General features: G+C 40.3%; 2 protein-coding genes across 3 annotated transcripts; one reads left to right on the forward strand and one right to left on the reverse strand.

The window, feature by feature from the left end:
• The first annotated feature begins 4,281 nt into the window (after window positions 1-4,281).
• Window positions 4,282-21,335, forward strand: LOC135616871 (mitogen-activated protein kinase kinase kinase 5-like). 2 transcript variants are annotated; one of them, XM_065116571.1, is made up of 11 exons: window positions 4,282-5,078; window positions 8,068-8,688; window positions 8,767-8,854; window positions 9,217-9,279; window positions 9,368-9,531; window positions 13,365-13,440; window positions 16,530-16,589; window positions 18,161-18,280; window positions 20,147-20,356; window positions 20,440-20,516; window positions 20,603-21,335. In XM_065116571.1, exons 1-11 carry the CDS (start codon window positions 4,528-4,530, stop codon window positions 20,832-20,834), a joined length of 2,262 nt encoding a protein of 753 aa, XP_064972643.1. In that variant the 5' UTR covers window positions 4,282-4,527; the 3' UTR covers window positions 20,835-21,335. The 2 variants fall into 2 exon arrangements, with proteins under 2 accessions (XP_064972643.1, XP_064972645.1); XM_065116573.1 differs by having other exon boundaries at window positions 4,283-5,078; window positions 8,068-8,322.
• Window positions 21,336-21,641: 306 nt separating this feature from the next.
• On the reverse strand, window positions 21,642-25,028 carry LOC103990308 (cyclin-D5-1). The gene is made up of 6 exons (XM_009409393.3): window positions 24,514-25,028; window positions 24,356-24,442; window positions 23,981-24,275; window positions 23,730-23,866; window positions 22,580-23,624; window positions 21,642-22,461 (listed from the first exon to the last, which is right to left on the reverse strand). The coding sequence occupies exons 1-5, from the start codon at window positions 24,790-24,792 to the stop codon at window positions 23,439-23,441; spliced, it is 984 nt and encodes a 327-aa protein (XP_009407668.2). The 5' UTR covers window positions 24,793-25,028; the 3' UTR covers window positions 21,642-22,461; window positions 22,580-23,438.
• Between the last annotated feature and the right edge of the window lie 541 nt (window positions 25,029-25,569).

Below are 25,569 nucleotides of genomic sequence, written 5' to 3' on the forward strand. Positions count from 1 at the left end.
CTGGTAGTGGACGGTCCGTGTATCGATAGTCTGTCGGACCGGTACATACCATCCGTATCGGACAGTACAATTCGGTATTACAGATCTTACCAGAACCCTTGTTGTTTGAACTAGTGTGCTTGCGATCGTTAGCTTCTCTGCCAGTCCTCCACAGAGAACATGAACAAAGAAATGAACGAGGAAACAACACATGTTCAGATAAACCCCACTACTCATATATTGCTAGATCTCATCGAAAGAACAAACGACTACCAGCTTCAATCATCTAAGTATATTGCTCAAATAGACTAACAATATTATGGTCAACCAGTAAGCTTATACACATGATTATGAGACCCAAGACAATATTTGATGAATGAGACTGGATTATAAGCATCAATAAAAGAGCAACTATTTCTCTATATGCAAAAAAAAAAGGTCAATGTAAAATTGGAACACTTTTGGCATGAGAGGAAAACAATAATTTTTGTCACAAATTTAGGTAATTTACAAATAAATATACTGATCAAGGCTCCAAAATACTTGTGTAATAAGCATACTGTCTGGTCTTCTTAAAATGGTTTCCAAATTCCTCAATTATCTTCATTAAAGATTTTGGGTTATCATCTCTCATTGTCTTTTAGATTGTCAATATCAAACTCATGAAGTTTTAGGCTACTATACATGCATGACAAACGATATAACACCTATTGTTATTCCCAATCCCAACTCCAAATCACATCAAATACACTTCAAGAAAGCACATAGCAACCACATAAATCAAGAAATAACATTTAACTCATGACAACCTACCTTAACAGCACTGTGTATATACGTAGGCAAATAATGCGTGCACATACAATGCAAGAAGGATTTACATTGTACTTTCTATTATTATTATTATTATTATTATTATTATTATTATTATTATTGGATAAAGCATAAATCATAACGATAATTTTTCTCCTTGTGTAATCTTTCAAACCATCCAATCTCATCTTCTGTTGGAATCTGAAACTACCTTCCCCACCAGGAAGCATAATCCATTTCTTCCATACCATCTTGTGTTTTGTCTTCTCCTCGCTTCGTTTTCTTGGTTTCCTTTCTTTGTTTCTGATATCACGATTGCTTCTTTGTTCTTTGCTTCAATTTCCTGTTACTTATTGGTTTGATCGAAAAGGATAAGAGACCAGCCTTTCGCATCTCAACGTGCTTCCACCGGCAAAGCACGTAGGATGTATCGATCTCAGAGGTTCTGTTTGACGGCCGTAAGGTGTGGTATCAGTTTCGGCCTTCGTCTCCTACTCCGCAAGGATCTTTGGGCGTCATAAAAGGAATCCCTGACCCTAACGCTAAGCCACTGCCGACTCCGAGTTCTTTGTTCAGTGTGTGTTCTCAATACGATCAAGGAGGGGTGGGTTGTCATGATGGCGAGCTGCGCGGCTTGCAGGTTCATGAGGAGAAGGTGCCAGCCGGAGTGCGTGTTTGCATCAGGCTTTCCGGCGAGTAACATGGTGAGATTCGAGCTTGTGCATCGAGTATTCGGGGCAAGCAACGTCCAAAGGCTTCTCGCTCAACTGAGACCCGAGCAACGACCGGAGGCCGCCGACTCACTGGTATATGAGGCTGATGCGAGGGTTCGCGACCCCGTACATGGCTGTGTACGCTACATGCACGAACTCCAGGACGAGTGGCAGCAAATCCAGCGACAACTCCACGACGCCAAGAAGGAGCTGTCCGCCTACGTCGGCCCCGTTGCTACCTCTCCCTCGCTCCCCCAGCCCTATCACCCTCATCGGCACCTCCAAGGCACGCCACTGTGCTCCACGACGGCATGTGGCATTGCGGGAATAAGCACTGATGCAGCCGACAGATCCACTCGTGGCATCATTCCGGGAACCGGCATTGGAATGGGGCTTGATCTTGATTCATCCGGCACATCGACTCCCCCGGAAATGGGCATTGGAAACGGGCTCTATCTTGATCCACCTGGCACATTGCGTGGTATTCCAACAACAGGGACCAGGATGGGGCTTGATCCTTATGGTCCCTCCAAATTGATCGATACTTCCAGAATGGGGACTGAAATGGGACTTGATCTTGATGCATCCTCGAGTGGTAGTCCGGGAACGTGCACCGCAATGGTGCTTGATCCTGATGCACCCGTCACATCGCCGCACCAGCAGAGCTTGATGCATGAACTGGAGCAGCAGCAGCAGATCATGGATGTGATCGCAGAGGGAGAGCAACTTGCGAGATCTAATATTGGATTTCCAGATGTTCGTATTGACTACAATGATCAGATTGGTGGTGGCATTACGTTGGCAGCGGCGGCAGGGCCTCCTTCTGGGCTGGGGTTGCCTCTGGCACAGCCATTCGAGGGGCCGTCCGCGGCACAGCCTCAGCAGTACACCGAGCAGCAGCAGCATCTGGGGCTGGTTCCGGTGCAGCCATTACAAGGGTCAGCTGCGGCACAGCAACACCGGCAGCATTTGTCTCCAGTGCAGCCATTTCAAGGGTCATTTGCGGCACAGCCTCAGCGCTGCATTCAGCAGCATCATCATATGGGGTTTCTTCCCACGCAGTCAATCCTGGGATCATCTACGCTGCATCCTCAGCACCACATCCAGCAGCAGCGGCAGCATCTGGGGATGGTTCCGGCTCAGCAATTCCAAGGGAATTATGCGGCACGACTCGAGCAACACATGGACCACACCCACCAGCAGCAGCATCTGCCATTCCAAGGGGCATCTGCCACACAACCTCAGCTGCCGCTGACATTTCCGGCGCAGACATTCCAATGGCCGTCTGCGGCACAACCTCCGCCCTACAACAGGCAGCAGAATCACCATCAGCAGCGGAAGCATATGGACTTGGCTTCGGCACAGTCAATCCAGTGGCCATCAGTGGCACAGCCTCACCACCAGACCAAGCAGCAGCACAACCAGCAGCGGCGGCACCATCCGGGGTTGATTCCTGCACAACCCTCCCAAGGGCCACTGGTCGTACAGCCTCAGCACCGGCACACCCAGCAGCGACAGACGACTCTTGGGTCGGTTCCGGCGCAGCCATTCGAGGGGCCATTTGCGGCACAGCCTCAGCAGCCCATCCATCATCATCCACAGTACGAGACAACCCAGAGCGACGATCTCGACTATCTTTGGAGTCGCATCGATCCGTCTTCCTGACTTCCTGGAATTTTGGGAACGACGTCTCTCCCTTTTTCTCAGAGGTATGCAACAAACACTACGTCCTCCTCATGTTTTTTCTTGCTTCCCATTGGCTTTAAATGAAATAGCACCTTGAATTCTCTCGCAGCTTGATTGTGTTTCTGAGCTTCATGGAGAATTAAAGAACACGAGAGACACGAATAGCGTAGACACAAAAAAAGTTCATCGCTAAAAGAATTGTGGCGCAGTAGACATACCAAATGATTCACTCTGTCAAGAAGATCTTGGATCATGTGACTGAATCCAACATCTAGTTAGACATACCAAATGACATATGTGCCATATTCTATATATATATTGTCTGCAATCCTGAACATAACAAAGACCTCTTCTAATTGATAGGTGTATGATCCGGTAAACTAGCATATTTAAATGTCTAACAAATGAAGTCACAAACACCGGTTGACCCACTCATGGAACACGAAGATTGAGTGAGAGACCAGCTCAATGCATATTTAAATGTCTAAACAAACGAAGTCAGAAACACCGGTTGACCCACTCATACAACTCGAAGATAGGGAGAGAGACCAGCTCGATTTCAAACGAGTGCTTTGCTTTGGTTGACTTGGCCCCAAGCCCAATTGGTACGGCCTGCCCGTATAGGAATGGTCACGTGGCATTGACGTCAACGGTGGACTTGGACTCGGTTTGCCGAAGCCGCGGCGCACGTCTTCCGCGCGACACGTGTGATCATACTGCCGTGGTCCACAGACTACGAGGTGGTAGCAGCCGTGAGATTTGCAGCGGATCCACCGGAGCGTTGACTTACTAGTTACGACCTCTTCAAATGACGTGTCACACTGTTCCCTACCTAAACACCACAGGGAAATATATTTATCAGATATAAGAGAAGCCAAATACATTTCTTATTGTGAAATTTTGTATTAATTAGAATTAAATTTTAATTGTATAAATATTTATCTTTGATTAGTATAGTTTCTGATATATTCGGGATGAGTCGGATTCGGGTGTTCAGGTTCGGGTTCGGGCATTCCTTTGCTTTTCTAATGACTCGAAGTGCATAAAAGAAAATAGGAAAAACAAAAGGGGGAAAATGTCAGATAAACCATTTGACCTCAGGGAATGGCTCAGTTCGCGTGCAGCTTCCTTTGAAGCTGCGTGGCGGTGACACTGGACCAAATATGTCGCGCTCCTCGCGAGCGTCGTCGTCGCTCCTCCATTTCGGTCCAATACTGGAGTTTCCTCGCCTTCTCCACAGGTGACGCCATCGCTGATCGAAGCTCGGGGTTAGGGTCTGATCTCTTATTCCTGCGCTGAGGCATTTCCCTCCATACCATGTTCGACCCTTGCCCGCGCGATGGCTTGGTGGAACCGGAAGAACGCCGTCTCGCCCTCCTCGTCCTCGCCCTCGTCCTCGTCCTCCCCCGCCTCAATCGCATCCTCCCCTGTCGGTCGTAGCTGGTCCAGGGACCTCCACCTCCCCTGGAGCTCTCGCCGCGTCGCCCGCCAGCACGAGCGTCCCAAGCTCTCCGACATCAAGGTCGGTGGGTTGTCGTTCGACACTGGCGCCACCGCCGGCCCCTGCTTCGTGAGCTCGACGCCTGTGTCACCGCGCTCGAGCAATCTAAACTGCAACCCAGGCCGGATATCGTCATCCCTGATTCTGCTACCGCGGCCGCTTCCATTGCCCGAGTTCGTGGCGACGGCACCTGCGTCCCCTCATCGGGAGTGTACGCCGGCTCTGGGGTTAGGGTTTTCATCACCAAAATTGGCGGGTTGCCCTCTGCCCTCACCAAAAGGGGCTTCAAGTAGATCTGAGGGCAATGAAACGACTCATGCGCCTGCTGAGTGTTCCTCCATGGTGGATCCGATCAACGAGAAGGCTTTTTTGGGTGGTGCAGTTGGAAGGTTAGAGTCTTTCTAATTCCCTTTCATATCCTAGTCATGTCAATCTTTTTGTAGCAAAGCGAATAACTAAAATTCGGTGTTTAACTGATAAGTAGCAGGAATTTATTTTTTTGACTTACTTTCATGAATCAGCTGATTTGAAGAAGTTGATTTAGTATGAATTTTTTTGACGCTGCAAACTTTGTTTATTGGTTTCTCTTGAATGTTTAAATGGGTCGTGGGTTATCTAAATAATAATTGCAGCATTTGGTTTAATTTTTCAAAAATCTTGTGTTATCTTTATATCGCCAAAGCTTGTGTAAGTTGTTGTTCTTTATGCTTGCTATTCAACAATTTGTGTGGCTTATTGTTCCCTATCTAAATATTAAAAAATAAAAACTCCCAAGTGTATTGTTTATGGTGTCATTTTTAATATTTTGGTCATAACAATTCAGACTTCAACTATATGCTCTAGCCTTAATTGACAGACTTCGGATTTGCCTCCTTGACTCTGTAGTGTCTGTCTCCCTTCTCCTTTTGGGACCAATTTTGTGCTTTCGATAATTTCTGTGGCAGAATTTCATGGCTCCATGTACATTGGTTTTCCCAAACTATTGTTTAGGATAAAGTATTTGATGATTTATGAAAAAATGTTCAATGAATAAATCATATCTTTAAGATAGGCAAAGAAAATATTGAGAGAAAGGCCTGCCAAGCGAGCCTAGGAGAATGACAAGCAAAACCAAGTGGAGTACAGGGTGTTACAAATCCTAATTAACTATGGTAAATAGTTCAGTAGATACTAGATAGAATGCAGAACTATATTTTCTTTAGCAAGAAGTGGTTTCTTCTTTATATGGTTAAACATTCGTTATGCGAGATGCCAACCTTGAACATATTTTACAGGAACTTGCTGTTAAAAGTTTATTTTGGTTGCGACACAAGTTTTAGAACACCAGTGTACTTTTGTCTAATCAAAGTTTGCATTTTGATTTGATAAAAAAAATAGAAAAAAGCCCTTAAGTCTTTAGATCTCACATCATATGACATCTGTACTTGTGTATTTTATTGGTTAATTTTGGGATGGTCTTTTTTCTTAAGGATGGGCTTCAGAAAAGGATCTTGTCAATCCAGAGGGCTAGATGAGGGGAAGTGGCTGCTGACCTTTCTGTAATTGACATTTAAGCTCAATTTAAGCTCCATATTTAGCAGTTATATGCTTTAACAATTTAATCGAAAACCCCTTGTTGCTTAAAAGGTTCCAAACTAACCTACAAAATGATAGAGATAACTCTACACAGGTTTGTGTTTAACCAATTCTCCAGCCTATAGCAACCTATATTTATTATTTGGTTGTAGACCTATTAGCAACCTGTATTTATTATTTGGTTGTAGACCTTGTACTGATATTAGTAAGAGTTAGCTCACAACACAAATTTGTAACTCAACAGCTGAAATCTTAATCATTTAAGGAAATTTATCTGTAAATTTCTTCCAACTTGTAAGTGCCATTATGTGAAGAAGTTAACCTTCCCTATTGTTTTATTACTTCTGATGCTTTTTTCTCTTAAAAGAGTACTATCCCAATTTCTCATTGTTGGGCACTTAAAATATTTGAAGAACCTGTCTGGGCACTGTTCTTATATGGGGGAACCAAATAGTTGCAGAATTTTGACAGTCATGAAGGTAATCAACCACAGCGAAGAGCATAATCATATTCAAGGTTATTCAAGGTTACTGAAAACAAGTTTGTGTTTTTCTGACCATGTTGGATTTTTCTAACTAACAGTGCACACTATCTGACGTCCTCCATACCAATCTTGATAATTAATCTAATTCCTTTCATTTTCCAATTTGATATGTTTACTTTGGATTTGTTGAGACAAGGTGGTGAATCTTGGGTGTGTACTCTATCAAGGATTCTGTCAATCAGAATTGCTTGGTTTAGGAATAAATTTATAGTTATTCCTCGTGGCAACAAACATCTTTTCGCCTCGGCCAATACATACCGACCAATATTTACTAGTCCGGTTGTGAACTGGCATGTGGACCCAACCCATTTCGAGTGGTCTGGTCTGCTTTAATCAAATATACATATGTTATATTATATCTTGATTCGTTAGGGCCCTGTGAGACTTCCACGTTCTCCTTCTCTTCGTCCTAACCACCGCTTTCACTGGATCACTGACTTCACCCAGTTGCTGTCTTCACCCGATCACCATCCTCTGCCTCATCGCTCATCCCTTTTCTGGTATTCCTCCTCCATTCTTCCTCTTTCTCTTTCTTCCTTCTTAACCTCTGCTATCTTCACCGATCGCAGTCATCCATTCTATTATAGTACATCAGCACTTTGTTTAATATTTGTATGTTTCATTTGCCATCATATTCATTATTTTTAGCAGGAACCATGTGCTTTTCCATGCTACACAGCCACCATTTTGGCTCAAGTGCATGCTTAAAGCTTGCGTCTCTGATATAAACATGATGATGAAACGAGGTCCCTGAGCTTGTTAGATAACCTGCCACAGAAAGCATTAAATAAGATGTAACCATGGACCAGGATTCTACCAAAAAGCATGAGTAAGTTGCCTACAGATACACCAAGTGCTGTGGCACCTTCTTGTTTTTCATAATTTTCAGTCTCCACTTTCTTTTTTGAGTCTTCTAAATAAAATTTACTGGAGAACTTACTACAGAAATTTGGTAATGCATAACATAGAATTAAATATGCATTATTTGTGGTGTATGTTTCTTGGGGTTAGTGTTCTTTTATGTGATTCTTCATGTTGACTTTACCAGATCTAGATCTTTCATTTTGTTTCTTGACATTCTTCTGGTGGTCCTTTCTTTCAATTTTCTTGGGGGCTCTTTTCCCATATACACCTCATAATTTGATTTATCAACCAAATTATATTTTGCTCTATGAAGATAATCGCTTTGCTTCTGTATAAGCAACAATGTTGTTGGTCTTGTTGTGGGTACTTTAAGATTTTTTGCTTATTTTTTGCAGCGGGTTTCCTCACCAGAGTTTGCGCAGAAGTTCAGAGCGCAGCGGCATCTCATTGAATGGATTTACTTTTAGACGTCACAGAAAGAGATTTCAAGATCCAAATTCTGCAGGATATGTTAACTTTATGCTTAATATCCCTGCTAAAAGTGCTCCAGCAAGTGGGTTCTCAAGTCCTGTCTGGAGTCCTATAAGTAGTCCTCGGAGATCAAATAATGTTGACTTTTCCACCATTGCAACTCGAGGGCTTCAAGTAAGGTCAGCTACAGAGATGTCATCCACAGATAGAGAATCTGTTTTCCCTCTGCAGACTTCATCTGAGGAATTTATTGGTGGTCCTGATCAAACAGCTAAAAGTCTTGTCTTAAGAACCAGAAATCCTACTACACCCTCTTCCCCATTGCATAGAAAAATGTTAGATAATTCTGCTTCATGCCAAGAAAATGGTGGTAACATTAGTGTTCACCCACTTCCTCTGCCTCCTGTTGCTGCACCTCCTTCGCAATCAGGGTTCTCTCATAACTATGGTACAAATTCTGAGCTATTATCTATGAGAAGTCAGTGGAAGAAAGGAAATCTCATTGGAAGTGGAACATTTGGCAATGTTTATGAAGCCACCAACATGTCTGTATATTTTCCTGTTTGATGGATGGGTTTAACATCTCTTTCTTATGCTTTCACTTGACTTAATTTCTTTTGCAGACACACTGGAGCTTTATGTGCAATGAAAGAAGTTAATATAATTCCTGATGATGCCAAATCAGCTGAATGCATAAAACAGTTGGAACAGGTTAATTTTTTGTATCAATTTATGCAATTCTCAAGTGATTATTATAATCATTTTTTCACGTCTGTAGGAACTGTTTCCTTTTTTATTTAGATTGATAATTTCTTGGATCATATCTGAGATGGCTAATGTTCAAAGTTCAAAACCTTGAATAATCTTGACTGATAAGTACTGTTTCTAAGTGGGCTGTTGTTTTGCTACTATTGTAGTGCTTTTCTAAGTGGTGTGTTGTTTAGCTACTGTTATAGTGTATTATTATTAATTTTGTTATAAGTTCTCTTTATTATTTTAGTGATTTCATTTGTCTGAACTTTAAAGTTGGTTGTATGCCTGTTGATCATCCTTTTTCTCCCTCATTTTTGCAGGAAATAAAGTTTCTCAGCGAATTTAGGCATCCAAATGTTGTGCAATATTATGGGAGTGAAACAGTGAGTTTTTGTTGGTTATACTGCTACTTTTGTGCTCCCTTCTTTCGCAAAACATTTTAGATGTATCTTTTTTCTTTTTTATGTGCAGATTGATGACCAGTTTTACATATATCTTGAATATGTTCATCCTGGTTCGATCAATAAATATGTTCACCAGCATTGTGGAGCTATGACAGAATCAGTTGTCCGCAATTTTACCCACCATATTCTCAAAGGGTTAGCCTACTTGCATGGTAAAGATATAATGCATAGGTATGTACCTATTTAGTTGTATTTTCTAAGTTGATTAATTGATTAATTAGAAGTCATCTTTATTCTTGAGGAGTGCATAATTTTTTTTTTGTTTCTTTGACATATTTAGCAAGTTGGAGAGATCGATGATGATATTATTCATGAAGTAAAAAAATGATGATTAAATGACGAGGGCTATCATAGTCTTGTATGATTATTGGATATCTTTGAGATTTAAAGAAAAATTTTATAAGATAATCGTGAAACCAAAAATGCTTTATCGATCTAAGTGTTGGGTAATTAAGACACAACATATACAAAAAGTCTGTGTTGCCAAGATGAGAATATTGAGATGGATGTGTGAAGCTGCGAGGAAAGATAGGAGAAGAAATACTTTTATTGATCAATAATTAGATATCGCATCGATAGAGGATAAGATGAGAGAAAATTGATTAAGATTGTATATGTATGTGTTTAGGAGATCTCCAGATGTAGTGGTCAAAAGAGGTGAAATAATTAATGTTAGTTGTACAAGGAGAGGTAGAGGAAGATCTAAAAATACCTTAATAGAAACTATAAATAAAGATTTAAGTACTTTGAACTTAACATATAGTTTTTTTACATTACTCAGTAGCTGCAAAAAATCCATCTAGTCGTCCCAAATAGTTGGGACTTATGGCTTTGTCGGTGTTGTTATTTCTCGACATATTTAACATATGGCTTTTTCCTTGTTCTTTTATGAGTTGCATAATGTTTGGATTCTAGTTTGTTGTTGGCTTAAAGATCATATTTGTCTTGTTACATTAATTAGCAACCAAGCAAGTATTGTTCAATTTAGACATGGTAATGGAAAGTCTTGGTCATGCACTCTTTTAATTATTTAAAGGAATCATCTTTCGTAGAACTTTTTTAAGCTAGTTATTGCCTATGACTTGTTTGTTGACATTTGGCTTTCTATATGCTTTTCTTTTGTTGCTTGAATAATTGGTATAAGCAAGGTTTGACTTACCAGTCCAAGCCAGTGTGTTGGTCGGCCAGCCGTGCCGCTCCGTATTGGTGTACCAACACATAGCATGTAGGTGCGTATCGATATTTCTACGAGGAAGAAAAAAAGGTTGAAGAGGAAGGTCCGATGGAGGAACAGAGGAGGAAGGAGAAAGGAAGAAGGAAGAAGAAGAAGAAAAGGAGTTGTAGAAGAAGTGCAGTGATACCTGGGAAGCAGCGGCAGTGTTGAAGGGAAGCAGTAGCATCACAGCAATGAAGAGGCGGTGCCGCTGCAGCATCGCAGCAGCAAAGCAACGAAGAGTCAGCGCTGCTGCAGCATCATAGTGGCAAATCAGTAAAGAGGTAGTGTTGCTGCAACATCGCAGCGGTGAAGAGGCAGTGCCGCGGCTTCATGCGCAAGAAGAGCCCTAATATGTTTTTCTTTTTAACACTGAAATGGACTGGGGCCCACCACTTTTTGATTTTTTTTATTATTTTAATGCAGATCGTCTGAAACGGGGTGGTTCGCATATCAGTCCACACCCGGACCGGTATGTACTGCAAAAACCGTATCGTTTCAGGCGATACAACAATCCCTGGGTATAAGATGGTTGAGATATTGGAATTCCTATATCACTTTGCCTTTGGATTAGAAGCTGCAGTTTCATCTGGAGAAGGCTATAGTAGATTTGACATCATGGAGAAAGTGAACAAGTATTGTGATTGAGGACTAGCTTCAGATTGTGTATAGAAGTTTCTTGTGTAGAATATACATACTAAATGGAAGTGGTAGTCCATAGCTTTTATCTCCAGTCGTGTCTTCTACAAGTCACCCTTTTTCCTTATCATCCCATGCCACAATCAAGTTTGCTTGTGAGTACATTTTGTTAATCAGAAAATGTACTATTCAGCAAGGATTTTAATTTCAAATAATACGACCCGTAGCGGGCGGTATGTACCGGTTTGTCAGCAGACCGGTACGTGGACCGCCTGCTACCGGGCGGTAGCGTCGATTGGGGTTGTTTCCGCTCCGTTATCGTCCTAAATTGATCGATGTATTAGCAAAGAGAGAAGAAAGAGGAGGGAGAAGAAAAGAGAAAACCTGAAGATCCGTAGTTGCCCTCCCTCGTCAGACGCCGCAGATGATGTCGCCTCCTCGTCTGAGGCGATGAGGCCTCGACGACTTCTCCTCATCCCCGCGGGGAGAGAAGAAGCCTCCGTGATGTCGCGAGGAGAAGTGGTTTCTTCTCCCCATGCAAGTAAAAAGAACGAGGCGTTTTTTTTTTTCTTTCTTTTTTGCGTGGGTTTCTTCTCCCCGCACGGGCAGAAACCGAGCAATGTTGCCTTTCTTTGTTTTTTTTTTGCGAGAGGAAACCGGGCGACGTCGCCTTTCTCTCTCTTTTTTTTTTCACATGGGGAGAAGGAAACAATTTCTTCTCCCCACGTGGGCAAAAACCAAGCGACGTCGCCTCGACAACGTCACCTTTCTTTCTTTTTTTTTTCGCACGGGGAGAAGGAAACCTCCTCACGTGGGTAGAGCGTGGGGAGTATCGAGGCGACGTAGTTTATATATATATATATATATATATATATATAGCGAGTGGTATATCGAAACGTATCGCTCGGTATAGTTATACTATACCGTACTGAGCTGAGTTCGAAACTCCGGTATGGTACGAAATTATGAACCTTGCTATTTATGCTGGTGATGTTCATGGTTACAAGATATGGGATCTTAACTGGATTTGAAGATCAAATATATTGTCAAGATTCTGTGTTTGATTTGAATTATTTTTTTGTAGATAACATTTTTTTCTGAATTGCAAATGATGATTTTGGACTTATAGCATAGGAACAAGGACTGTTGTACCGCCCAAAATGGTACAATACGAGCGGTATGTATCGGTCCGGGCGTGGGCTAATATGCAGACCACCCCCGTTTTAGGCGATCCAGTTAAAATAATAAAAAACTCAAAAAAGTGGTGAGGCTTGTCCAACTCAGCGTTAAAAAAGGATAAAAAAATAGGGCTCGCAAATGTGAGCCCTCTTCTTGCATACAATAACGCTGCCACTGCCTCGTTGTTGCCATTGTCGCGACCCCTTCGTTGTTGTCGTTGCTTCTTCTCCTCTTCTTTCTTTTTCTTCTTCCTCCTCCATCGCTTCCTCTTCTTCCTTCTTCCTTCTTCCTCCTATATTCCTCCATCGCTCCTTCCTCTTCTCCTTGTTTTTCTTCCTTGCTAAAACACCAGTACGCATCGGCATACCGTGTGTTGGTACATCGGTACATATCGGTTTGACAAATTGCCAAGACAGGTTCGGTACCCAAAACAGCAAACCTTGCATAGGAGTGTATATGGTAAGGTTGTTGATCCATAGTTGGAAGTAAATGTATTTGACAAGTTAGTGATATGCCATGTTTTATTTTGACATATGGGATGCTTAAGCATGGCCCTGATCAAGCCTCTTGTTTGGTAAGTTGAGTCTTAGATCTTAGGTGTTTCCTTATTTCATCCAGAGGCATTGTTAGGAGCCTTGTGCATTTCCCTGCCCTGTTTACTTTATCTAGCTTTCAAATTTATTACTGAGGTTCTTGTTTCCATTTGATCACTTTGTAATTGACAGGTGTCAATAGGAAATTCATCCAAATCATTGTCGTTGATTTCATTTCTTCTTTCCTTACCTATAAAAGAATTAAAGTATAAAATGATATCTTTCTTTGTTAGTTCTCAACTTAAATTTGCTTAGTGTTATAAAAGTTGTTCATTAAGTTGTTTTTTCTGTTAACCTTTCTTGCCTTTCATTGGTGTGCTCCAGAAAATTCAATCTACTATATGGACTGATCATGGTATCCTAAATATTGGTTCATGCAGGGATATCAAAGGAGCAAATTTGCTTGTTGATGCACGTGGCGTTGTTAAGCTGGCTGATTTTGGGATGGCAAAACATGTAAGTGTGATTCTGTGATCGAAACAGACTCCATTTACTCGCGCCTTTTTGTTGCTACTTCTACAAAGAAACATCAATTTTTCTTACGAGGATAGTACTTTGTGATTGATCCTCCCAGATCCTACATTGGTAGGACCGTAGGAGTCTTCTGCACTGGGCTAGCTGCCTGTGGCCATTTCTGGATATTTTGCTACACTGAGTCTATTATAATATGAAATAACAGCCAGTGATCATGTCTTTCTTTTTAATTGATTGTTGTGTTTAGTAAAGGTTTATGATAGCAATAGACAATATGCAGTTCTTGTTGCTTTCTTAAATGAATAACAATTTGAGACACTACATTGTTTATTACAACTTCTATCTCAAAAAGCTGGGAAGATGAATAATATAATCATTTTATAGATGACCAGTTCATGTGTCTGTTCAATTATGCATCACACTTATGTAGATAGGTAATTGTCTGCAGTTTTTGGATAAACTTATGATTGTTTATTATTTTGGAGATTGACAAAATAATAGACATAAGTAGATTGAAAATTGTTCCATGTATTGCTTAATTTAGGTCTTTTTAGCTTGTTTTTGTTGTAATGTAGCGCAACCCTAATTTGTAATCAGTCCAGGCTCTAGCCAGGGCTAGTGCTATCCTAAGATTAGACCTTTTCACCATCATAAAGGCCAAAATAAGGGCCAGTTCAGCTTGAGACAATTTTTCACAGGTTTGGAGAGCCCAAGAGCACCTTATTTCAGCATATTTGAGCAAGACAGCCTGTCATGACCTGTTGCATCTGTGGTCGAGCATGTACAGGTCTTGGTCTAGCTTGTGGGTAACTCACTACTCAAATTGGAGGAGAAAGAAGGATCTTCCTAAATTACTTCCAGGGGGGCCCAACCAAGCCTCTTTGCCAAATCCTAATAGCAGTTATATTTGTATTTTCTAAGATTCTATGATTTGTAGTTATTCTAATTGCTATTTTAGGGAGTTCAAAGAGTCCTATTTTGTGATTAACTAGCATCCAAGAATCCTAATATGGTATGACACAGATTAGGCAAGTTATTTTGCTAGAATAAGGTTTTAAAAAGTGGGAGTGGTATTTATGTGGTTATGTCACTGCAATTTGCATGTGGTATGCAGGCTAATATGCAAGATTAGTTTTAAATGCATAAAAATAATTTAAAAGAATATAAAATGATTATTACAAATATATTGCAAGAAATATAATGACACTTCATTTTAGATGACAGCATAGCATGTATAGAAAGAAAATTTTCGTACAAACACATAATAATGTAATAAAGAAGCCAAACTTGGCATCTTCTCCAAGCTGAAGCAAATACTTAACTCTATACAGAGTGGGACCGAAGAGTACTTAACTTAGTACAGAGTGGGATGGGTCCATATGCCTTTTTTTCAAGATTGTAGCTTTCTATTTGAAGTTCAGGGATCTGGCACAATTGTCGCTGAAGGACCAGAAATATTGGACTAGACTCTATGACAAGAAATATTGGATTAGACTCTTCTTTATGGATGTAGTGGATAAGCTCCCTGTCATTTTGAACTATCTGATGACATTTTATAACCATAAGAAAATGGGACAGTCACAAAATTGATAAAAATTTCAAATATTATGTTATAATCTCAGACTTTCAATGATATTTAAGTTGAACACCCTTGAAAAATACTTAAGTAGAAATATAGAATTCAAACATTATTTGGATTAAAAACCATCATGTGACGTCATGCGGTCTTGTGCAGATGCACTTGTGCCTTTGTGCGGTGGCACATGTCAACTTTGGTCTGATTATTCAGATAAGCTCATGTTATTTCCACATATGGTGAATGCGATGCAGTCTTTTGGCCAATCAACATAGGCATCAATACACATGGCCTCGTAGATCTGCTCTTTAGAATATTGATTAGCGATCATTATTGGAGAGTTATATATGTTCATCTCAGTGGGTTTTTGTTGGGTGGCGAGATTACAACCTCTCTCTATTCAGGTAAAATAAATAATGAAAACATGTAAAATGAAACTTTGTAACATGTGCTGATTGCTTTTTGCCATTGTTGGTTCTGTATTGTAATGATCTTAGATAAGGACCATGTTGATGCATGCTGTGGTGATGTTAGCTAGCCAAGGGTTATCACGTACTGCATTATATAATTCACATGACATTCTCTTCTTTATACTGAGGTATGAGGAAAAAGTTTGCCCGCATTTATAGAGTATATACTGGTATTAACAAGTGAACATCTATCTTGTGCCTGTTCTGGCTCTATACACATGCTGCGAAACACCTTAATCTTTGACCAAGTGAGCTGTACAGTGAACCTTATGTAACATTCTTGTACCTTAAATGTGAAGGTTGAGCTTGTATGGTTGCATTTTTTATATGAGCAGGTGCTCCATTAGTCCATTATAGGTTTAGACAGCAAGAGTTAAGTTTTGAAATTGGAAGATTCAATGAGAATTGCAAGACTAAAGTACTGATTTCAGATTTAGTCTTGTTACTGGAGAGAATTTTGTTTCATTTGTTTTGTTAGGCATGATTTACTTATGTTGATGATTTCTAAGTGAGTCTCAGGACTTCTAATAGGTTCATGTCTTTGGATAGCATATTTTGTGTCCTCACCCTATTCTAAATGGCAGGATATTTTGTGTTAGCACTGTGTATAGGATTGTCCTGATTCAATTTTGTTTTTTATCCTATTTTTGGTGTAAATTCTTTCTATCAAGGCTACCCTTTGATAGCACATGTACAATGTTAATTTGCCCTAGTATTTTAGCACACATGTATATGTAAACATGTATATACAAATGTTTTGCTTATACAAGTACATGAATGCATACATAAATACCACATGGGCACAATGGTTACCACCCTCGTATTCTAACATGCATAAATTAACTACACAACCGTGCATGTCATATATATTTAGTAGATGCATGCATGTGTACATATACGCATGGGTGCATACTTAGTCACATGCATATATTCAAGTGTTAGTCAATCTTCTCTACATGTTCACATGTCATTTGTTTGTGAAAGTGTGACTTGCGGCTCATTGTTGTTTTTTCCACATTGATCAGCTAAGTGGGGTAGCCGGAACTCGTTCATTAAAGGGTTCACCATATTGGATGGCTCCAGAGGTAATTCCCTTGTGTGCTTATCTCCTTTTGGAAGTGATTTTCTATGAGCTTGAATTTGTTGATCTTTTGTTTTTTCTTTTGTTTACTTGATTATAAGAATATACGAATATCAAAAGATAGTTCATAGGAGTTAGATTTTACCAGATCTAAGAACCAAAGATTCAACAAAGAGCCTCTAAATTTACTGTCTGTAGCAATACAGAGTATGTCATTCATCTTCCCTGGGAAAATTTTCTTTCTTGTTAAATAGATTCAAAACTGTGGCAAGATTAATCATAATTTATCTTGGCTTTAAATCAAGAGTGTATGGCTCGAGCAAATCTTGGCAACATAAAGGAACTGGTAACCAAACACCTTCTTCTGAGAAGGGATTTTGCACAGAGTTTGAGATACTTCAAGGAAGATGAGTTACAGTGTAATGAGCACATCTAATTGCATCAAGTTGTCTCAACAAGAGAGAGAGAGAGAGAGAGAGAGAGTCTTTGTGGAGTTGTCATTGTTAAACCAAGGAAGATTTTTTTATTTAATGGATATGCAAAACAAGTATGATTTGAAAGTGTTATTAGTAAGCACTAGGAGAGTTCTTCGTCATACATGCTGACCGCTGTAACAGGATGCTGATGAAGGCCATTTCACTAAGGAAGTTTGTCGGACCAATTAGTTTTCACAAGGTCAGTTTGTCTTGAACTGTCCAGAGGAAATTATTGTGGGACTATAGTCTCATTTTGTTATGAACTAAACATAATGTGACCCAAACTGTTGAGCATTCTCAATCACCAAATTTTTGAAAGTACCTATGTAGACAACTAACAAGAAATGTCTGCAAAGCTTTGCACATCTTTACTAATTTGATACCGTCCAACCTATGGATTCATTTGGTTCAAGGATTCTTTAGTGTTTGATTAAATGTATCATGGCCATCTCCTCTCACTTGCAGTTATATGTGACCTTGAAATCTCTATGATTTTACTTGAGTTACTATACTTACTAGTTACTACTGAAGCATTTTGCTTCAGAAATTATTTTGGTGCTGACAACCTTGTTTCTGATATTCACCCTTCTATAATAAATTGATTACATGGCTTGAAACTGCAGTATTTATTTCTTCATGTGTCTGTACAGTTTACATATGAAGATGATGACATTTACCATTTGTTATTGTGGCTGAACCTTATCATTGCAAACAATCCTAACAGCACTTTTGTCCTTTTGCCATTTCCTTTTTCAGGAATTTTCTTCAAAATTCTCCTCTCTTATATTTCTACTCCATTGTGCATGTGGGAGTTAGTTTCTTGTTCTTGGAACTTTATATTATGTACCTTTTACTTCTATGACCATGTAAAACTGTTGAATCAAAAGGATATCTTCTGTAGAATGTGATTCCAAATTATTGTGTATACCTCTATGCTCGTACATGAAGTATCCATAGTGACAAAACTAAGCCTTTGAATGAGATGCACCTATTAAGTTGAAATTTGGTCCATGCATTCAAGTCTTGGAGTTCTCCTAGTGTCACATTCTTAGTCCATAACTACTTTGTAATTCTTGAACCTACTCTTTCCTCTGTTCAGGTGATGGAGGCTACAATGAACAAGGATATTGGTTATGATCTTGCTGTTGACATTTGGAGCTTGGGTTGTACCATTATCGAGATGTTTACAGGAAAACAGCCTTGGAGTGGTTTAGAAGGGGTAAATGTTCCTTTTCATTGATGTTGTGTATGACTAGCTATATATAGTTAAAGGTTCTATGTTGTCACTTGCAAGTAATAGATGTTCTGATGTCAGATTGCCAATTCTTTAAGACTTATTAGCTCCGGAAGTTTCTCCAGTCAAATTAGAATATACAATCTGTGTAGGTAGAAACTTTCTTTATAATGTTTTATTGAAGATAATAGTAATGCTGATTAAACATATGAGCCCAATCTGAGAATTGTTGGTTGAATGAGTTTGTGTTGCTGATAGTTTCTTGCTTAATCAAGTTATAGTTATGGATAAATTGATTTCCTATATGTAAATGGATCTGTTGAGTTTTGTTGATCATATGATTCTTGTGATCCCTTAATATGTTAAAATTAACTTGTAAACATTTGGTAGCTAATTTTACTTAGTTCGAAGACCTCAAAGGCAAACATTCTTAAATTTTGTTAAAATTCTGTCAATAGCTTGAGCAGGTTTTATTTGTGATATTCTATTGGTTCATAATGATGAACAAACTGTCGTATATAAAGTTAGAAAGAAAATTTGTAATATTATATTTAGTTAAAGGTTTCAGTAAGTGGCTAGTTTAAATGATTAAGTGTAAACTATTTCACGTTATTTGATGGAGAAATTAACAACATTTGTTTTTTTGAGATCACTTATCTTGACAACGATGTGCACATTATTGTTCGAAAATGAGGCCACTTTTTGTGAGATCAAGAAGCCAATGTTGGTTGATATGCAAATTAAGAATGACTATTTAATGGATATTATCATTAAATAGACAAATGTTTTAGCTTATCAACTCTTCTGTTATTTCAAGCTTATTAAATAACAAAGCAATTTTTATTTTAATTTTCGAGCAGTTAGATGAGTGATTACGTACTTGATGCTTCTTTCTTATGTTTTTGGGATAACTTCCGACATAATTTGTTTTGTTCCCCTTGGTGGATATGCATCTATAGCCTCTCCCGGAACTCGGTTCTTTCGGAATTGAAAAGGACTTAGTAGAGGCAGATCATATTGACCAAAAGCATCGGCAGCCTCTATCTAGCATTTTAATTTCAACCATACTGGTTGGTACAGATTAGTATTTACCGGGCCAATCAGCATGTGGACCAGGCAGTTCTTCTTGGTCCGAGATAGATACCATACGGGTATAGGTATACTGCCAGGTGGACATACTGGTACTCTACTGCTCGGACCAGTACCCACTACATCCTCCTCTCCTCTTTCTCATTCAATTCCCTCTTTTCTTTGTTTTTGTCTTTTTTCTCCTCTTTCTTTTTCAATTCCCTCTTTTCTTTATTTATCTCCTTTTCTCCTCTTTCCCATTCAGTTCCCTCTTTTCTTTTATTTTTCCATAGTAGCAGCCTCTTTCTTCTTTGCCTCTTAATTTTTGCTAATTCTTCCCTAGATATTCTTGTTTTATATCAAATTTCTCAAATAGCTTGGTAGCCTTTCTTGCCATGGGCATATATAAAACAACAACAACACAAGCCGTAATATCCCACCATTGAGGATCGGCTACATGGATCTTTTGCTATCATTAAGCATTCTCGAAATTAATGTAAATTCAAAGTTACTACCATGATTATTGAAAGTGAGTTTTTGCTTAAATTAAGATTTTAAGAAATTTCATATGAACATATTGTTCGGTTAAGGTTGAATGCATGCATATTGTCCGTAGACCTAATTAAATGTTGAAAATATGGAATGTTTTGAGTTGTCGTCTGAGTTATACTTGTAATAACACATATTTCAATCCTAATTGTTTTTTAGTTACTTGTCTGATTTATGATGTATATTTCTTTGGTTAATGGAGATATAAATTGTAATTTGTTGTGTCAATCACAGGCTGCAGCTATGTTTAAAGTCTTGCATAAAAACCCAACAATACCTGAATCATTGTCAAATGATGCTAAGGACTTCCTGCAATGTTGCTTCCGTAGAAACCCCGCAGAGAGACCAACTGCCAACATGTTGCTCGAACATCCCTTCATACAACTCTCAGACCACTACAACGGACATGGTTCTCTGCAAGCATTTGCAGGGATTAAAATTATTGTAAGTGTTGGGTTTTTCCATTAGTTACTACAAGAAATTTTAGCATCATAACTCTGAACTAAGTTTCTATTTGATCATGATAGGATAATACTATCAGCACGAGAGAGAAAAATAAATCAAGAAGTGAATCGTGCGTGAGAGGGAGACACTCAATAAATGGGTATGCTTTTTGTTTGTTTAGTTATGGGGATTTGTTAACTTGATATATTTCCAACTCAGGGTTACAAATTTATTTGTTATCTTCAGAGAAAGCAGGCAGTCTCATCCTGGAACTTCTGAGACAGATGTCTCTCGAGTTTCACCTCGGTCTGCTCCTGAGATCGTTCTTAGTCCATCACAACCTCAACCAAATCATATTATGTCAAGTTCATCTAGCACTTCTGCAAATATTCTGAACAGTGTGCGACTGACTGCTGCAAACGTCCAGCCCTGTGTGTTACCCATGCCTTACAAGAAAGCCATTGTAAATCTCTCCTGACTGGCCACTTGGCAGAGTCATGCCAAACTTGAACAGATCATTCAAGCTTTTCAGGAGTTTTAATCGATTGTCTGCAATCGTCCCATCGCCTCCTCGTGTTCCATCCTGTTTTTTTTCATCAAAGACTGATGGTATTGGTCATTAACAATGGTGATCCAGGAGGTTCGTAAACTGGACCTATAGATCCTCAGAATTAGCTTACTCGGTTGACCAATGGCCAGTAGTCCGGTTGGAAATGGAGAGCTGTACATGTGGTACATAGCCATTATTGTATTCAAGAACTTCACAAGGGTCGAATTTGTCAATGCCCACACTAATATTTCTCTTGTACAATACTGTCACAGACAATTCAGACGTAGGCAATGTTCAGTTTGCGCTACTTTCTCAGCCTGTATGATAGCAAGATTTCAATTATTGTTTAGCTGTTATTGAACACCACTATTCAGTACATAAAGAAGTGACAGCCAGCAAACTAATGCAAACTATTGTGGTGAAACGTCCTGAGAATGCTTGTTCATTGTAAATATTCTGCTCTCTTCTCTGCTTATTGCAAAACTTGGATTGAGGCCAAAACTTGAATGCCAGTTGATAGTAGTCATGGAGGAGTTTTGATTATTTTGATGCTCTCATGTGTAGCTGCAATCTATTAGTTGGGGAAGGAGGATCTTTAACATATATATATTATTTGTCTCAACAGATATATTAATTGTGCATGACAACAATATTATTGTCATATATCATGTCATACACAGCCTCATATTAGTTAATGATTGAAAATATTAGGTGACCTTGTTTTGTGTAACACCAAAACAAATATTAGGTGACTTCATACACAACCTCATATTAGTCAACCTGTAACACCAAAATCCCTCCAAAACAAAATCTGATCATTGTGGGGGGGATATTATTTTTCCTAAAACAGAGTACAGAATTCGCCTCTAATATCGGAGATTGAAGATTGGATGACAGAAAAATTTGTCAAGGTATCTGCATTTGGAACGAAGAACACAAAAAAGGTTCAGTCAAACATATGGCGATGGGGCATGCTGATCTCCATTGATGGCCCCCAGAAGAAAAGAAACATCATGCTGATCTAATGCTATTCTCACTGTGCAACCCAAGGAGTAGCACCCAATGAAACATGGCATCTCAGTCTCACACGCATCTTTTACCTCCTCCTGCTTTCGTGAGCGAGCTCACTGCAAGACAGTTCATCATTCACCAAAGGATGTAAACAAATGTTTGTTTGACCCAGTCAGTCAGTCCCTTGGGCTTGGCAGGCAGCCCCCCCTGGACTCTTTTTCTAATACGCTACACTGCTTCTGTCGCAAGGGATCCTTCGGTCAGGCCACCAGTCGAGCAGGTCTCATGCATAAATCCCCGCTGCCATCATTTCCTTTTGTAATCCATTCCGTCCGGCCACTCCGTTCTAGGTGGTACTCCTTTGAACCAACAGGTTTACCAAACCTTGTCTCCAGGCTCTGCATTTGACCGCATGGTGACCAATGTGGCTGAAGGATCCTTGAGGTCAGCATCTGGTTCATTCTGTCACAGCCATCAGACGGAGGAGCAAAGGGTGAGGGAAGCAGACTTGACAGCACCCTTTTCATAATGGACGATGGATGGCCTGCAGCAGGTGAAGCAGAGAGCTAAGCGAGTCCTTTGGCATTTCTCTTTCCAAGTGGCACATCGAACAGGTAAAAGGGACTTTTTTATTCTGAGGTAAAGAGAGGGTGAGACCTGACCTGTGTTCGGCATGGATGACAAAGACCTTTGTAGACTTCCACTGCAACTCAAGCCTAGCAAGCAATGGATGATTAGGTCACCGGAAAGGAAACTCCCATCTCTTTTGACAGTGATACCACATAGAGAATGCTACATTTGAGCCAAATAGTCAAAAAGAAGATGCAAGGAGTAGATTCATTTTCAAGGGATGTTGTTAGCCCCTATAGCCTTAGCCTCCTTGCAAGCTAAATGATCTCTTGTCAATGAAGCCATCCATTAACCAATCCATCTATCCATCCAACCTCAAAAACTGCTTTTGACATGATACATTTTACTGTAAGTCATGGGGGGGGGCAAAGATACATTTGGATTCTGACAAGAGTATATGTTGCTTGGTTTTATTCACATGACATGACACCACCACAAGTACAATCCCCATCACTGGGAATTATATCTCACTCCACCAAGCCAAAACAAATCCATCCACTTCACAGTATTTGATCCAGCATCATATACCACGAGGTGTACCATGTCACGCCACTCTCGCTGCTCCACGGTCTTTTCGAAGGACCAGGCAAAAAAGCCCCCCACCGGAGACCAAATCCACCTCTACCTCATCAGCCTGGCTGCAACAGCAGCTCACAAATCAACATGATACACGAAGCAAACAGTCGTTTCACTCTGGTCCAAAGCTGTCGCACTATGCAATTTGGAAACACCTCATATCTCAAGTGGCCATAAAGAAGCAAAACAAGCACTCAGACAATCAATGATCGAACTGAAAAGAAGAGAGTGAAGAAGAAGAAGAAGAAGAAGAAGAAGAAGAAATGGGTCAGAGCATTCCCAATGCACATGTAAAAGTAGTGTCAGGGTTGGGTTCTAATGGGTATCCGGCAACTGCAACCTTCTCCTCTTATTTCTTGGCAAGCCGAAGGAGGCACCGTCAATGACACCAGTGATGCTGGAACAACTCTCTGATGCTCCCGGAGAAGCCAATCTCTTGGGTGATCTCATGTTCTTGGGTGGATCCTGGGTCATTATATTGTAGCAGGAAAACACATGTTCCTGAAACAACAGTGACACATCGCAAGCAGGTAGTGATTAGCTTTCGTAACCTTTCCATGACTGAAAAGCTTAAACCAAACGAACTCGATACGTAATATGGCCTACCTTTTCTGAAGAGGATCCAAACAGTGGTATGGCACTCATCTTTGTCTCCATTGACTCTTTTGTATACATGCTGCTGGATGCAGCTAAAATGGCAGCTGCTGCTATGGTGAAGGAGCAATAGCTGGCTAAATTGATCGCTGTGTCCACGACAAAATAGCCCAAAAGGAAAATTAAATACAAGTCATGCAAACAATCGAAGCATGTCGTGAATGTAGCAATGTTTACGGAAGAATCGGAAGCCAATGACCGACCATCGACAGCTGCAAAGATGAGTGCAGTGACCTTGCGCAGTGACTCCTCTGGATCATCAGCATCGCACCGGAACTTGCATCTGAAATAACTCAGGTACTCGAATGGCGTGACGCAATCCATCCTCCATTGCAGAGTATCGAGGAGGAGGAGCTCCATCCTCTGCACAGCATTGCTGTCGAATGCGTACCCCTGGATCTGAAGCTCCGAAAGCAGTGGCGCTCTGTACTCCTCCATCTTCGCCGCCACCGACAAACAAGCCATCGACAACAATCTCAGCGCCCATGGCTTCTCGTTCTGATCGACAACAGAGCGGTAAATGGCCAGGAAGCCCCATGGACATGGAAAGAAGAGAACATGTTACAGCTTTACATTACATCGATTCTTCGCCGTGCAAAGAAGCGATCGAAATAAGTCGCCGCGAGGAACGCAGTCCGGAATCCGAAGCCGAAACAGGCCCTGGTCTGACGAACACACACATACAGATCGATGAGACGTTTATACAAAGGATCAGAGCATTGAGATGAGGACTCGCCTTTAAGATCCATTTGATGGCGTCGGAGCGGGCACGCTTGAGCCAGCTCTCCGTCGCCGGAACCAAGCAGAACTCACTGTTTTGCCTCTCGAAGCTGCTCTCTTTCGAGACCAGCTTCTCTACGTACTCCTCCTCACAAAGATCGGTGGCTTTGAGAACCAGGAACGCTTGAGACAGTTCGCTGTCATCGGTGGGAGAGTCCAAATCCAAGTCTATGTCGGTCGCGTCTTCCTGGCAGAGGAGGCCGGAGATCGACTGAGAGCAACCTGGTTCATCCATAAGCAGCTCAGAGCAAAAGCCCGTGGAGCTGTTAGATATGGAGGGGAGCGAGGAGGCCGTCCATGTGCACGTACGTGCTTGCTCGGTGGCTCAACGACGGGGAAGAATCCGAGCGTCGTGGTCGGGTAGGCACGAGGAGAGGTCTGCGACCGGGGTTTATGCTCTGCAGGAGCCGAGCATGGAGGGGCGCGGTGGGGGAGACTGATGGGAGACAAGCAAGACAAAGGCTCCTCTTATGTTCTCTCTCTCTCTCTCTCTGTGTGGGAGAGGAGAAGATGGCAATTAATTGTGTCTTAATACATAAACAAGAATAAATTGCCTTCTTATAGGGATAATTAACCCATCAACATATATATTACCACTAATACATAGGTCTTTTGCCACAATTGGGATAGAGATGAGGAATCCGAATTATTTCGAGTTTTTTTCATTCAGAGAAATTGAGATAATAAAGAAAAATTAGTACTAGAAATGATGAATTTGTGACTAAAAATACATGTAATGTTGTAACGAAAGGATAATTACATCATTTCATGCGTATGATTAAGAATAAATGGTGGGTTGATTACATCCTGCTAGAGGAAATGACAAGGATTGAAATATAATATTAGATAAGAAAAAGATTATGCTACATTATAAACATCAATATGATAGTGATGCAATAGTAAATGTGTCTACTCTTTTCTAGTACCCATGTGACATGCCAAATGGAAATGTTAAGCCATATATATATATATATATATATATATATATATATATATATATATATTATCAAGA

The sequence above is a fragment of the Musa acuminata genome, chromosome BXJ2-7 (assembly GCF_036884655.1).
Source record: "Musa acuminata AAA Group cultivar baxijiao chromosome BXJ2-7, Cavendish_Baxijiao_AAA, whole genome shotgun sequence".
Classification (NCBI taxonomy): domain Eukaryota; kingdom Viridiplantae; phylum Streptophyta; class Magnoliopsida; order Zingiberales; family Musaceae; genus Musa; species Musa acuminata.

What these genes read in the sequence shown, in the direction of transcription:
- LOC103990308 (XM_009409393.3), bottom strand. Translation starts at nt 24,792, where the DNA reads ATGGATGAACCAGGTTGCTCTCAGTCGATCTCCGGCCTCCTCTGCCAG. An exon ending in TTGCACGGCGAAGAATCGAT is followed by an intron (nt 24,276 to 24,355) that starts GTAATGTAAAGC and finishes GTTGTCGATCAG; the next exon opens with AACGAGAAGCCATGGGCGCT. An exon ending in TTGGATCCTCTTCAGAAAAG is followed by an intron (nt 23,625 to 23,729) that starts GTAGGCCATATT and finishes CTGTTGTTTCAG; the next exon opens with GAACATGTGTTTTCCTGCTA.
- LOC135616871 (XM_065116571.1), top strand. Translation starts at nt 4,528, where the DNA reads ATGGCTTGGTGGAACCGGAAGAACGCCGTCTCGCCCTCCTCGTCCTCG. An exon ending in GGTAAAGATATAATGCATAG is followed by an intron (nt 9,532 to 13,364) that starts GTATGTACCTAT and finishes TGGTTCATGCAG; the next exon opens with GGATATCAAAGGAGCAAATT. An exon ending in GGGAGACACTCAATAAATGG is followed by an intron (nt 20,517 to 20,602) that starts GTATGCTTTTTG and finishes TGTTATCTTCAG; the next exon opens with AGAAAGCAGGCAGTCTCATC.